The sequence below is a fragment of the Triturus cristatus genome, chromosome 12 (genome assembly GCF_964204655.1).
Source record: "Triturus cristatus chromosome 12, aTriCri1.1, whole genome shotgun sequence".
Classification (NCBI taxonomy): Eukaryota; Metazoa; Chordata; class Amphibia; order Caudata; family Salamandridae; genus Triturus; species Triturus cristatus.
In genome coordinates this window covers 828353864-828369192 of record NC_140595.1, presented here as the reverse complement: position 1 = coordinate 828369192, position 15329 = coordinate 828353864, and the positions used below count along the sequence as shown (strand labels likewise).

General features: G+C 45.8%; 1 protein-coding gene across 1 annotated transcript in view; it reads left to right on the top strand.

Annotated features, from left to right (window-relative positions):
* Nucleotides 1-14693, top strand: part of SAP25 (Sin3A associated protein 25) — a 262512-nt gene extending 247819 nt beyond the window's left edge. Inside the window, 2 exon segments of the mRNA XM_085638087.1 lie at nt 12455-13454; nt 13457-14693. Of these exon segments, the coding sequence (XP_085494213.1) occupies nt 12455-13454; nt 13457-13674 (1218 nt within the window). The 3' untranslated portion in view covers nt 13675-14693.
* Nucleotides 14694-15329: the final 636 nt, after the last annotated feature.

Here is a 15329-nt window from a genome sequence, read left to right as displayed (position 1 = left end):
CAAGCAGAACCTTCATAGGAGAACGGAAGGACTAAATACGGCATTCCTTTTTCTACGGTATATGGCATGAGTCCACACACCGAACAGTCAGCTGTATTGATCACTAATTGATGTTGATGTAACAACTGGACAAATGAGTTATTATAATATTCAGTTCTCCTATTGAGTTCATGTTGAGGAAGTGTATGAAATAGATGTGGAGAGACAGTAGAAGAAGACGAAGAGGTAGAAGGAGAGACAACTTTTTGCTGCAGGGCAATAACAATCCAATTTATACACGCCAAAAGAATACACAATAATATAATAATACATAAAGCAATACCACAGCGACTATACATTTCTTTACAATGATTCTTTTTATCTTTACTTTCTCTTTTGCCTAATGTAGTCTCCATCTTTCTAAGTGGATGCTCACGGAAATCTTCCTCAATCACTTAGTCACGATTGTCTGCCGTCCTATGACACTGCAAGTCCTGCAGACCTATTGCCACTACTCAGGTCTCAACTAAGACTCCTACCGTGACCTTGCAACCGGGACAGAATACTACATAGGAGAGAGAAATCTTAAGAGTTCTTTGGTCTAGGTCTCAAATTATAATGTTCTTTATCAGATATTGTTTGGTCTCGGAACAATGTTCGCGGATTGGTCGTATTCAAGCGACGATGTGATGGTATTGCTTCCTGAAGAATGTCGTCGTCCTCTTTCTCAGACAATGTTCCATTCAGGCGTGCATCACTGAAAGGTACGAATCGTGGAACTTTTTCACTTTCTGTGTCACCAACACCCCTACGAACCCACTGATCGTAGGGTAGAGGCAAAGGCACTTTCTTACAATGCACACCGTGAATCCAATTTTTCTTTCCTTCGACTTTGACTGCTGTTCTCGTAGTTAAAAGTACTAACCGAGGCTCCTTCCACCCTAGGCTCCAAATTTTTCGTCCTTTGGAAATTCTTTGTACAGACCCAATCACCTGGTCGGATGGAATGACCTGGGTCTGTGGAAACCTCCGGTAAAGCACTCTGAACCTGTTAATGGAGAACACGCAATTTAGTCGTAAGGTCATGCAAATAGTCAATCAACATTGGATATGGTAAGTCTGAGTATTTCTTAGGGCGAGGGACTCTCCATACATTAGCCGGGCGTCCAAAAACCACTTTGTAAGGGCTAAGTCCCAAACAAGAGTGTACTGCAGTTCTGGTGGACAGAAGAGCCAATGGTAAAGCATCGGGCCAATTGAGTCCTGTACTAGCCTGAACTTTCGCTAGTTTTAACTTTAGTGTACCGTTGTAGCATTCTACTAAACCCGCTGACTGTGGATGATTTGCCGCATGGAACTTTTGCTTGATACCAAGACCCGCACAAACTTTCTGCATGACTTGGCCCACAAATTCGCTCCCATTGTCACTCCAGACAATGCGCGACAAACCAAACCTAGGGAAAAATTCTTTTAGTAGAACTTTAGCTGTGGATAAGGCTGTATTGTCTTTTAGAGGGTATGCTTCTATCCATCTTGAAAAGGCGCATACTACCACCAGAACATATTTGAAGTTGTTGCATCGCTCCATATGAATATAATCGATCTGCAGCACCTCAAATGGATATGTCGGAGGAGCAAAGTGACCTGCTGGAGTTGGGGTTTTCTTTCCTGGAGTGTACATCAAACAAACAATACAATGTTTCACTACATTGTCTGCACACTTCGGGATTCCTTCATTTTGCCACACTGGAGCCAGAAGCTTGCATATACCTTTTGCACTTAGGTGAGCTGGACCATGTGCCATAGTGACTACTGGCAGTACATAGGCGTCTGGTAACAGCCAACGTTGGTGCTCAGACAATTCCACCCAACATCCCATCTCATCCAACATTCCTGTACTTTCTTTCCACTTGCTCAACTCTTTCTCTGTAGCCTCTTTCTGAATCGCTCTTACGCTTTCCTCTGTATCCTCATACATTCCTCTCTCTCTAACCCAATTCGCAGGACCTGCCACATACATTCGACTTGTAGCGTCTCTCACTGTCTTTTTCGCTACTCCATCTGCAAATGCATTTCCTCGACCAACATCATCTGTAATCTTTTTGTGTGCACTACACTTTACAATTGCTATTTGGGCAGGCAAAGAAAGTGACTCAAGAAGATCAGTCACTAATTGACCATGTTGTATTTTAGTGCCATGAGAAGTAAAGAAACCCCTTTCTTTCCAAAGACGTCCAAAATTAAACGCTACACCAAAGGCGTATTGGCTGTCGGTGTACACGTTCACTCTCTTTCCTTTTGACAACACACATGCTCTCATTAAAGCTATCAATTCTGCTGCTTGGGCTGAATTGTGTCTGATACGTGCGGTTTCCACAACTGTATGTAAAGTAGTAACAGCATAGGCTGAAACGGTATCTCCATTATCAAGCTTGAAACAAGAACCATCCACCCATAGAATTCCATCCGGATTGTCTAGCGGCGTATCTTTCAGATCAATTCTTCCTTTTGTCTCTTCCTCGGTACGGAGGAAACAATCATGTTGTTCTTGGTCATCTTTGTCTACTGGAAGAGGCAACAAAGTAGCTGGATTTAAAGTATTACATCATTTGATGTGTACGTGATTAGCCAAAAGCGTCAACTCATATCCAGACAAACGAGCACTCGTAAGATGCTGCGTTTTTGTTCGGTTTAGTAAGTTATCCACTGCATGCGGCACCATAACAATAAGTGTGTTATCTAACACCACTCCAGCAGACTGTCGAATAGAAATCGCTGCTGCTGCTGTTGCTTTGAGACAACTAGGCAATGCTTTAGCTACTGGGTCTAACGTAGCCGAAAAATATGCACATGGCCGCTGTTTGTCTCCAAATAGCTGCGTTAAAACTGACAACGCACAACCTTCTTTTTCATAAACGTAGAGTGTGAAGGGCTTACTGTAATCGGGAGTACCCAATACAGGAGCGGAACATAGAGCAGTACGTAAGTCAGTAAAACTCCTCTGACATTCATCAGTCCATGGAAGGGGCTGAGGCGTATCTTTCAAAGTGAGTGCCAACAAAGGCTTGGCCAACAAAGAGAAGTTAGGGATCCACTGCCCTCAATAAGAAGTAATACCCAGAAAGGCACGTACCTCCCTTTGTGTGGATGGCACAGACATTTGCGCAATCGCCTGAATTCATTCTGGGGTTAATCGTCGTCCCTCCTTTGATAGGAGATTACCCAAATAGGTAACCCCTCTACGAACATATTGTAATTTTGAAGGCGAAACCTTATGATTCAGATCAAACAGATGGCTTAACAATGCAACAGTCACATCTTTGCACATATCTTCTGAATCAGAAGCAATCAACAAGTCATCCATGTATTGGATAAGAGCAGCACCATACGGCAAATGAAAAGCATCAAGATGACATTTTAAAGCTTGACTGTAAATAGAGGGACTTTCACAATAGCCCTGAGGTGCGCGCTTAAACCGGAAGCTTTGGCCTCCAAGAGAGAAGCCAAAAATATCCCTACTCTCTTCAGCAATGGGAATACTAAAGAAGGCATTCTTTAGATCGATAACAGAAAACCAAGTCGCTGTGGAAGGTATCATCGTCAACAGCGCAGTGATATCTGGGACTACAGGAAATTGTGGTACAACAATTTTGTTTACCTCCTGAAGATCAATTACGAAACGATATACAGGAGGCTGAGAAGGATCAGTGCGTTTAAGAACAGGAAGAATAGGACTATTGCATATGTTACCTCTCGTTTCCTCAACCACACCCTTCTGAATCAAATCATGAATGATTTCCAAAAGCGCTTTTTCACCTTCAGTGGAAATTCTATACTGCGGAATACATGGCAATTCAACATTAGGCTTGAGAGTGACAACATAAGGTGGAATCTCAAGACAACCCACATCGTTCGGACCCGTGGCCCAAAGCGTTGCCGGAAGAGAAAGCAATTCAGGTGGAAACTGATCTTTGGACAAATACATTGGAGAGATCAGTTTTTGTCCTAAAGTAAGATATACACCAGAAGGAGAACAATATATCGTAGCATGCATTCTTTTCAATAAGTCCAGACCCAACAGATTCTCACCGCAACCATTCGTCAAGAGAAGTGGAGCTTCCAAATCATAAGGGCCAATTGAAATAGGAAAAGGGCAAGAAACCGGGTTACGAACAGGGGCGCCAGAAAATCCTACAGAAACATTCGTTAAGCCAGACAAAGGTGCCCCAGGGAGTTTGGAATGAATGATAGAACTTCTCATCGCACCAGTATCTAGGAGAAATGGCTCTGAGACACCCATTGTAGTGACATTAACATAGGGTCCATTCTGATCTACTGGAATCGACACAACTCCCTTACTTTGTCCATGGCTGTCCTAGTTAGTGTGAAGACTCTCATTCTCGCCTTCTACATAACAATCCTCATTGTAATACTGTGTAGTTCTAATATTTTGCTGATCAAAATAATTCACAGAATTGGGAAGAGGAAGGGAACGTTGTTCTTGAGTTGATATACCTCGACCTCTGTTTGCGGACTGGAGGCCAGCACGACCTCGTGGAGCAGATAATGCTCCATTGCGCTGCAATAAAACCGGACAACTACTCTTAAAATGACCTTCTTCTCTACAATAGGCACATTGATTAGGTCCTAACAAAGGTCGCGGAATGTATGGCTCAGGTTTTTGATACAACCTCTGAAACTGAGGAGGCTGTTGAAACTGAGGCTGAACATAGCAAGGAGGATAAGCTTGTTGCAACAGAACCTTTGTTTTTAATTCTTTTGTCTTTTTCTCTTGTTTTTCTTTTTCTTCTTTATCTCTGTTTTCATAATATTGTGCAGTAGCCAATATCTGGGCAGAGGAAGAAACAGCCCATGAACTTTCAGAATCTTTCAATTTGTGTGACAGCTCGGGAAGCAAATTAAATACAAATTTGTCCACAACTAATCGCTGACCACCCTCTGTAGCCATATCTTGACCACTGCGATCAATAAATGTCTCCTCAAAACTAGTGAAGAAATCAGAGACACTCTTGTCTTTCTTCTGTTTGCATGCTGCTAATTTATCCCAATTAACTCTCAATGCAGGCATCATCGTTTTCATTAATGTAATAATCCTACCAGGGAGTTCCGAAATCAAAGCGTCAGGCTTTGCACCACCCACTTGGTCTCTATCTGTGGCAGTTATAACATCCCAATTAGCACCTAATTCCTGTGCGTGATTCTCTTTACGAACCCTAGCCCATATTGCCTGTGGGACTACATTTCCCATCAACATATCGATATCAGCTAGGTTCATGATGCAAGCGTCAACTGTCTATGATAATTCTTTATAATAGCCTGCAGGATTTTTACGAGGATCCGGTAGAGTCTGCTTAAGAGCCAAAACTTCAGATTGTTTCCATGGAACATGTACCTATATACGTTGAAAATGAGCAGGAATAGCTGGATTAGCACCTACTGCTGCGACCTCTTCCTTCCATACTGGAGGAACCTCTCTCATGGGATAATTTTTCAGTGTCAGTCTAACCGATGGATCGGAATCAAGGAAAGCCTGAGAGGACAATAAGGATCTATAAGAAATAAGTGTCCTTACAGCTTTCTCAACCTTAGAACCCACAACAAGTCCTTTATCAAAATCAGCCTGAACATCTAACAGATCTTGTGGGATTGGTCTCGAATTCACATCCTCCCATTCTTTAATGAGAGTATCACACATTGCATTAAAAACATATCTTTGTGTAGGCGCATTCCATTGTGAGAAGGTAGACATGATATCAGGCACACTATACTGAGGACCCTTCTTGATCCATTTACGTGCGAGAGAGTCCAACCTTTCTCGTTCTTCAAAATCTGGGAACTGACTGCGAGATTGTCTTCGAGCAAAAGCCGGAGACATATTTAAAGCTTCAAAGAAAGGAGATAGAATACCAGTGACGGTGTCCGTAAGGCGCTTACGCACAGACGGAGAATTGGACATAAGAATAGGGGACAAGGTATTAGGCGAACTAGTGGAAGGAGAACCGGTAATTGCAGGAGGAGCAGAAGGCAAAGGAGATCGAAGATCAGGAGATGAGGGCAAATAAGTTGAAGTTAAAGGCAAAACTGGCAGAGACGGTAATACTGGAGGAAGCAAATGCGGAAAAGCCGGAACTGGCGGAGGTACCACTGGCAGCTGAACAGGCTGTAACAACTGGGGTGCATTAGTACCTTGTACATAGGGCGGAGGCAACCTCAATAAATGGGACATTAGGGGATCTTCTTCTAAATCTTCCTTGTTATCGGAAGGGGAAACAGGCAATACCGGATAACATTTATCTATCGCCATACGATGCTGTCTTTCTGAAATTCCCATCGCATTATTAATTTCATCATCTTTGAATTGTTGGGCAGCCTGTATAATAGTCATACCCTGTGCTTTCCTATCTCGTTTTGCTTGCTTAATTTCTCTCTGTTTGGCTTCCTTACGCCAAAGGCGGAAAGAGTCAAACATTGCCGGCTGGGCTTTTCTTTTGAATAAAACTGCTTCCAAATTATCTAGCACATCAGAATCGAAACTACCATTTTCTGGCCATTTTAAAACACCATCTTTCTTCGTGTATCGGGTCCATGTCTCGTTAAAGGCAATGGGGCCAATACCATGTTTTGAATAGAGCTCATACGTGGGAGTTCCAACCGAAGGAATCGGACAAGAGTCCTCAAGTCGGGAATCCCTATTACAACCAAAGCAACAAAGTTTTCCAAACTTAGTCAGACCAGGCATCTCGTGATTTCACCTGACTGTTCACAAACTTCAAGGGGGTAAAACTCAGTTTACGCAGCACAAATGCACTTACCCTCGGCTTCGGCTATTGCAATAGTCGAATCTAAGAACCAGAGGTACTAAGGAACAAAGGACAAAAATTGTGGGCGCGACCCACGAAATACTTAACTAAGGACATCTTCTTACACCAACAGAGGCCCGTCTATCATCTCGCCTTACCATACATCATCAAAGGAAGGGCCAAGGCAGGGCGGCAGTCAGGGCAGCAGTCGTCAGTAGCTGTCAGGAAGGAGTAACCGCGCTGCAAAAGACCTTCGGACCACTTTCGACATACAGGGGTCGCTTGACGTGGCTTGCGATTCCTCCAGAATTTTCCTGCGGGGTTCCTCACGACCTTCGGGCAGGACCGGTACCACTGAAGCCGCCCCACGTTGGGCGCCAGTTGAAGAACCAGAACCTTTTGGACCTGGCGGGGCAGGGTATGCCTTAATCTCCTGGATTCTCCTGCTTAGCTACACAGAGACACGGGGACACTCTGTCGGTGTAAAAGATCAGATTTATTAGCTGCAGCTAGTACAGTTGTCCCAGAAGTACACGAGGTAGGTTCTCAGGAGACTGCCACTTGACTCCGTGGTGCACAGTCTTATATACCACATAGGTGAAATATACATTAACCAAATACACACCCAGAACATAAAGAAAAGAGCCAATAAGAAAAGTTAAAAAACAGGACAGCACCAATAGGAAAGGTTTGAAAACAAAGTATCAGATGATTCGAAGAAGCCTTTCCTTCAACTGTGTTTGTCACCCCTCCTTCAAACTAATTCATTAACAGATCCACAACTAACTTGCAGGTGGCGAGATACGTTTGTGTGTATTGGAGGACAGTTGTGAATGCTAGCAGAGGACAGCGAAGGCCAGACGATAAGATAAAGTCAGAGGAGAATAGTATGAACCAACAGATAGTTGAGACGGGGATTAGAAAAACCAGACAGGGATTAGTGTACTCGGCCAAACCTAACACCAGCTTTGCAAATAGAGGCAGAAGGCTAATTTTGACGCGAAGCTGCAGAAAAAGCAGAAAAAGACTTAGATCGTCGTGCTGCCTGAGTGAGGGCAACACAAGATGGCGGCGGAGCACAAAATGGCGGGTCGATACGATCACAATCGAAAATCGAAGTTCTTCACAACCCCACCCCTCAGGTGGGGGAGGCGAGGTGAAGCACATCTCCGGGCTCTCGCCATCTTGAAGATGGGAGGCCCTACCCAATCAGGACTAGGCCCTTCACCTACCTGTAACGCCCCTAAATCTAGTATTTAGGGGCACCCTGAACCTTCCTTCCCCAGATTCCAGATTCCAAAATCCGAAGAAGAGCTAGAAGAAAGAAGACCTGCCCTGCAGCTGCTAAGAAGAGGAAGACACAAACTGCTTTGGCCCCAGCCCTACCAGCCTGTCGACCCTTGAACCTGCTCCTGCTCCAACCAGTCATCTCTTGTGGCCAGAAACCTCAGGAACCCCGGAGGACCTGGCTACCTTTAAACTCTGATTCCCTGGGACTCCCATGAGTAGAGGCTCTACTCAGAACCTACCTTTCACCCCTGGCAGCAGCCCGGAACCGCGATCCCAGCCCACTCTGCACCCGCCAGGCCTGGCCGGAGCCGGAGTGAACTAAACCCACGAGGCCGACCCCACGGCGACTGTAACCCCGAGTCCGGCACCCAAGGACCCCCCTCGACAATCATGGAGAAGCCTGCAGCCTCAGAACAGAGTGCCACCCCAACCGCGATCAACAGAGGGTAAGATTTCCCGACACCAAAAGGCACCCCTGCACCCGGCGCCCCACGGCCCTCTGTGCCCAATCCCAGGGTACCTACCTTTCCTCCAACTACCCAACTTACCTCTCAAAGTGGTGGTGGCACCTGAAGAGTCCTCGTCCCCGAGCCTGCAGTCTTTTTCCAAACCGGAGATTTCCCATAGAAATCAATTGAGCGCCCGACGGCTCAAAAGCACCCTGCACCCAGCCGCCCGAGTGGCTCTGGCAGTGAAAACTCTACTCTAACCTACTTCCCCACTTGCCCTGAGTAAGTGACCAGGAGCCCAGCTCCCACAGCGGCGTGGCTTGCCAGACAGCAGCCACCAACCAAGGCCCCCCTATCCCTCATAGGATAACATTGGGCCTAACTCTCTCTGCACCCGGCCGTCCTGAAACCGCTGAGGGTGAACTAACTGTACCTACCTGACACTGGGGGACCCCTGAGTCTATGCCCAGAACTTCAACTCTGCCAGTCGAGTACTTACCCTTAAACCGCTAACTTCATTTTCCTCATAGGGTAACATTGACTGGCTTCTTCTTGAAAATTCTTCTAAGTGTGAACTTTTCAAATCTTCAAATAATCACCAAAAATCAGCCGAGTGACAAACTAATTTACTCACCTGCTCTTAGGTGAGCTCCCAGTGCTGGATCTTGGTGCCCAGCACTGACTCTGAAAAGTACCCACAACTATACTTTCCTTTAACTCATTTTTCTTCCATAGGAAACCATTGACTGCTTTTCTGTGAAATTTCTTCTAAGTGTTGATTTCTGCAATTTCTAAATATTCATTAAAAATCGTATAACATCTGAAAACGTAATTACTTACCTGTTTTGGATAAAGGTCCCAGTACTGAGTCTAGACACCCAGTAATGGATTACAAAAGTAACGATAACCTACTGTACCTGTAACCTACATTTCCTTCCATAGGGAATCATTGATTGTTTGCTCTGAAATATTTTCTAAGTGCTAACCTTTGAAATAGCTAAATATTAGTTAAAAATCATTACAGTACCAAAGTCGACTTTCAACAGCTGATTCTGAGAACTGACCCAGGACTGGATCTAGGATCCAGGCCTGGAATTACAAAAGTAATCTAAAAAGTAATCTGTTGCATATAACTTGAATTTATCATTGAGCTCAATGTATTGTGTTTAGAAATAGAGTTGCCTACTGCAACTACTTGTAACTGTTTACTAAAAAGTCTATTGCATATACAAAAGTATTTTTATGAAACATCTCCTGTCGAGAAAGTATATTTTAATTCCAAGTGTTGGTTCTAAAATAAAACAAGCATATATTTTTTATAGACAAACCATTGGCCTAGAGTTCAGTTATTGAGTGTGAGGAACCATTTGCTGACTGAGTGTGTACAACAAATGCTTTACACTGTCCTCTGATACTGCCTTACTGCTCGACCAGGCTACCACTGTGGAGAGTAAGGTTATATCTAACTTTAACCTCTGTTAAACCCTTGGGGTCTGTGGACTCTGTACACCCTGTACCTATTAAGGAACAGTATATACAGAGCCACTTTCTCACAGATCACTTAAGAGGCTTGCACATATGTTCTCACCTGCCCCATTCACCATGCCTCAGTGGGACCTTAATTTGGTTCTCACCTTCCTGATGTGCCCTCTGTTCGAACCTCTGCACAACTGCCCTCTCCGGCTGCTTTCCATCAAAACATTCTTTTTAGTGGCAATAACTTATGCCAGGAGGGTGAGTGAATTGCAGGCTCTGTCATTCAAGCCTCCTCACCTGACCCCTGATAAGTTTGTGCTTCGCAGTACGGCCCCTTTCTTACCGAAAGTGGTAACACGATTCCACGTTGGGCAATCTGTCACCTTGCCCGCTTTCTATGCTCCTCCACACCTCTCTCAAGAGAAGGAGCGACTCCACTGTCTGGACCCCAAAAAAGCTCTGTCGTTCTACCTTGACTGCACTAATGGGTTCCGGGTGGACGACCAAATCTTCGTGCAGTACGTTGGATTAAAGAAACGTTGTGCGGTACAGAAGAGGGCTATCTCGCGGTGGGTCGTCCTCTGCATCAAGACTTGCTACGCTCTGGCCAAAAAACAGCCTCCTGAAGGCTTAAGAGCTGCTTCCACCAGAGCTAAGGCAGTGACCACAGCATTGCAACGTGGTGTTCGAGTTCTTGACATTTGTCCGGCAACAACTTGGGCATCTCTGCTCATGTTCACAAAGCACTACTGCCTGGCGAGTCAAGTTCGCAGGGATGGCCTTTTTGTCAGCTCTGTCCTGCAGGACTTCCACATCTAAACTTGTCCGCAGTTCCTCCTCCGGGGATGGTTTGCTTGGGTATCTTTTCAAAGGTAAGGAATCTGCGGCTAGATGTCTCTATCAGATGGACAAGTTACTTACCTTCAGTAACACCTTAACTGGTAGAGACATGATCTAGTCACAGATTCCTTACTGACCGACCCATCCTCCCTGCATGTGGACAGGTTTATAGGGTCAGGGCTGATCCCTTTCAGGCCCTAGTTGTGCTAAACACACCACTGTCAGTGCACTTCATGACTCCGTGCTCCTGGTGTGGAAAGTCGTGAAAAGTAACTGACTCTAGGTGAAGCGGACGTCACTTCCGCTGCAGATGATGCCAACTACGAGATGACGTCACGCGGAGCCGACTGACGCCACCTACCGGCGCACAAGGGTATTGCTCAAGCAAAAGTCTTCGGATCCAGCCTGACGCCTGAGAAATTCTAAGGTCAGGAATCGGTGGCTAGATTATGTCTCCTCCAGATAAGGCGTTACCGAAGGTAAGTAACTTTTCCTTCATTTTCTTCAGCTAATGATTTTTTAAATATTTTTTATTCTGAAAATCTAGCAATGTAGAGTCTGTAGCCAGTTTGGTCCTATTAACCTAAATAATTCTTTCCACACATCTTGACACAACTCTCACTGTTAAGGAGCAGCTCTTCATACACAACTCAAATCTTGCTTTTGGTGTATTTAGATATATTTTGAAGTGTTCAATCCCAGGCAGTTCACTGTCTTGTGTAACCAATGACTGAAAAAGCAATGTCGCATAAAGGGCGACCTGTTAGATACAATCCTGATAAAGAGTGTGAGAGTAGCTTGATTTGCTATTTACTCTAACCATTTTCATACAGTTTAAGACACCGGCTTACTCCATCTTAAAGGTCTTCCCTAAAGAGCTCAACTTTATCCTCAAGGGTGCAAATTAAAAAGCTTCTGCTGTTATATCAAAATGTGCAATGAGTAAACCACACATTCACAAGCACTTACAGGCGTGATCAACAAAAAAACATAAAAGTAGAAGAACTAACACTTTGGGGTCTGGAGATGCTTCTCTAAAGTGGTGCAACATTTGATACCTTTGGGGCCTGTGGCTACTGAAGTATTGCATTTGTGCCCGCATCCCTGGCTTGCGCCCTGCTTAGAGTACTCTGGCTCCCAAGATGTCAGGTTTCCCAAGTCTTATACTCTTGGAAGCTCCCAGTGGGACCACAGCCAGAAAAAGGACATGAGCCTCGTCAGCCCCAGCCTGTGTTGTTGTGCAGGGGCCCTTGTCCTTGCATTGCATGTGGCCCCAAGGTCCTGGGTTGTGCAAGGGCCTGACTCCTGGAGTTACATGTGGGTCCAGTTCCCAGGATGTCACATGCGCCCAAGTCCTAGAGTTGCATGACAGGCCCAGGTTCTCATGTTGCAGTGCGGGTCTAGGTTCCACATCTGTAACGAGGGCCCCCAACTCCCAGGATTGGATGGAGTTCGCTAGAGCAGAGAGTTGTTGCATTGTGGAGTCATGAAGGAATGGTGGTTGTGCATGGACCTAGAATAGTATGCTCCCAAAGGGAGACTTCCTGTTTCTCTCAGGCAGACAATGCTTCTTCTAAAACAAGCTGTTTTTCTTTGTAGATCTTTAAGAATTTCCGCCTTGAAACTCCGCCTCCTATCATGTCAGTCTGTGAAAGCAATTCGCTCTCAGCAGCTCCATCTACAGTGCCTGTGGAGAACCGCTTTCCAGCTGTTGAGTTGCCGAAGCAGCCTGAAGGCGCTGTCCCCTGCGGCTCCAAGACCCAGGCCAAGTGGTTGTCCATGGCGGAGCATGAAGCACTCAGTGCCCTGCTGGACATGCCACACCATGATCACGCTGATGACATGCACCTGACTGCACCAGTGAGCCACATGCAAGAACATTACAGATGTCCATCATCAGTAGACAAGACATGGCATTCCAAAGCTGGGCCAAGCACCCTCAGGGCCACAGCAGGGGATCGCTTGGGCCCTTGTGACTTGAACCCACAACCAATGAGCAAATTGCACTCCATCCACAATCTGGACTGTTCCACCATTGACTTATCCAATGCAAGCAAGGGCCACAAGAAGTCACCACGTGTTCAGAGCATGGACTTCCGCATGCAAGAGAGACACAGAAAGAGGCAATTAGATCAGACTGTCCCAAAAAATTCTAGTCTTGGAAGGTGTGAGAAAAGAGAATTTCCAACCCGCCGAACGCCGGAAAAGGGGGTGGTAAACGAGTGGGGATGGAAAGATGGTTTTCGAGTGCTGACCCCAATTTATCAGCTGCAGCTCAGAGGGCAAAAGACTGATGGCAAAGTGGAAAATGTGAAGGCCACTGAAGCCAACTCCTTGGTGAGGATGGGTGAGCAGAGACGAGAGCCGCCACCTGCGGTTTGCAGCAGATTTGCGCAACGCTCGATGCTGGAGAAGGATGCAGCCAGTGCCCTGCTGCAGCTGCAGTTTATGGTATCGCTAGAGAACACATGTCCATCCTCCGGCATCTTCCCCAGAGGTTGCTCCCCAGCAGGTGGCACATGTGATGGCACAGACAGCCAAGCGTGGCCTGATGGTGAGCGTATGGATTTCATGTCCCAGGGCCAGCCAAGCTCAGAGATTGTAATGGACAACTCAGTGACGGAACAGGTTGGACACGGAGCTGTGGACCAAAGGGGAGTCTAATGAAGGACGTGGGCATCCCATGTGTCAATGGGGAACTCGGACACTTTAATCTTATCCCACATCCAGGGGACCAAGGATTCTCCAGCAAGGACATCATTGATGGGTCCCAGGACTCAGGTGTGCTATTGGGCTATGAGAATGAACAAGAGCATTAATGGTGGCTACTGGCCTCAGTGGGACATGGGTCAGTGGTGTCTCATGAGGAATGTCGATGATGGAACCCAGGGCAGGAAGGCGCAGAAGGGCAGTGATCATGCGAGAGAAGCATTACTGAGGGACCCAGGACATTAGTGACCATTGCAATAATGAAAAGAGCATTAGTGGTGGGCCACGGGGCATTAAAAACCTAAGCATCAATGGTCAGAGGAATACCCATAATTGTCCCCAGAGACAAGGGCATTAGCAGTGCCCAAAGACTAGTATTAGTGGTCCAGGGACACACCTGGAAAAGAAGGTGGGTACATTTGTTGTCCTGGGGGGAGTGATGGCGAACAAAGGGTCATAACGTGAAATCAAGGTCATTAGAGGCTCAACGTGGCATAGCAGTAGTGAACTGTGGGGCCAGAATGCGGGAGCAGAGGGCAGTAAAAGTGGACCAGAAGGCCACAGTAGGGTGCAGCATTTGAGCTATGGTGACTAGAGGCATCTAGTTGTGCCAGGGTTATTAGTGGTGGACCATAGAGCCATGCTTGAACACCTTGTGCCTTCATGGCATGGTGTGGCTGATCCACCGGGCTGTGAGCCTTCAGTGTATAACCTCAGGGCAGACCGCGTAGAGGTCCTTCGCCATTGCAGAATGCAGCCAGACTGCACCTTACAGGTAACGGGCTCAGAGTACGACAGCACCACATGAATGTAGTTTGTCTAGTGGACGGTGGGCTTCATGTTTCATGTGATGCCCGCTCCACTTAGGCTCAAAACTCAGGTTTAAACGTTACCACTTGGCAGAGTTACTTGTTGTTCAGAAAATGTTCTTTTTACTGTTGGTGTCTTTTTGTATGTTGTTTTTTACTGTGACTAAGTCAAACAATTGTTCCCCTTGTGCATTAAAGCTTAGTCTCACTTCAAGGCTTAGCAGCTGTTTCTTTCAAGCTGGGGATTTGAGGTTTGGTGTGAACAGTTTACTTGCACTCTCATGGTAAACAAGAATGTTTGGTTTTATGTAGTGCTTAAAATGCATTGTCACAGGATTACAAAACTGTTGGATTTTAGATTAAAAGTTGTAACTGATGCCTGTAGCGTAAATGCGTTGGAAGATTATTCCACAACATATACATAGTTAATAGTTACACTTGTGCATTGAACATAGAAACTCTTGCATGGTAAACACTGTAATTCTTGTAGGAGAAACACTTATGTGGTGAACATAGTTTTGCAGCATAAATCCTTTTCTGGATTCACTTGATGTGCATTATTCCACCATCTAGTGGTTGGGTCCGGAATTGTCTCTGTTTCCAATTTTTTAGGTCTCGCCTGACCCAGCGCATGCGCTGGTCTGGCGAGACATTTTGTGAGGGCTCCAAAAAGTGCTACCAGGCCAGCCTAGAGCTACAGTGCATGTGCGCGCGCGCCGCGCTTGACCGAGGTTACTTTCACTTTCGCGGCCACACGGCCGCTTTGATGTTTGATCGCAATCACTTTCGCGGCCGTTTGCCATAGCCAATAGGTCTCGCTTTTGGGACCTTTATAAGTATTTAGTTATGCAACTGTTGCATGGCTAAACACTTATAAGGTCCCAAAGGCGAGACCTATTGGCTATGCCAATGCTTGTTTTTCTTTTTTACTGAGGTGTCGTCTAACATCATTTGGT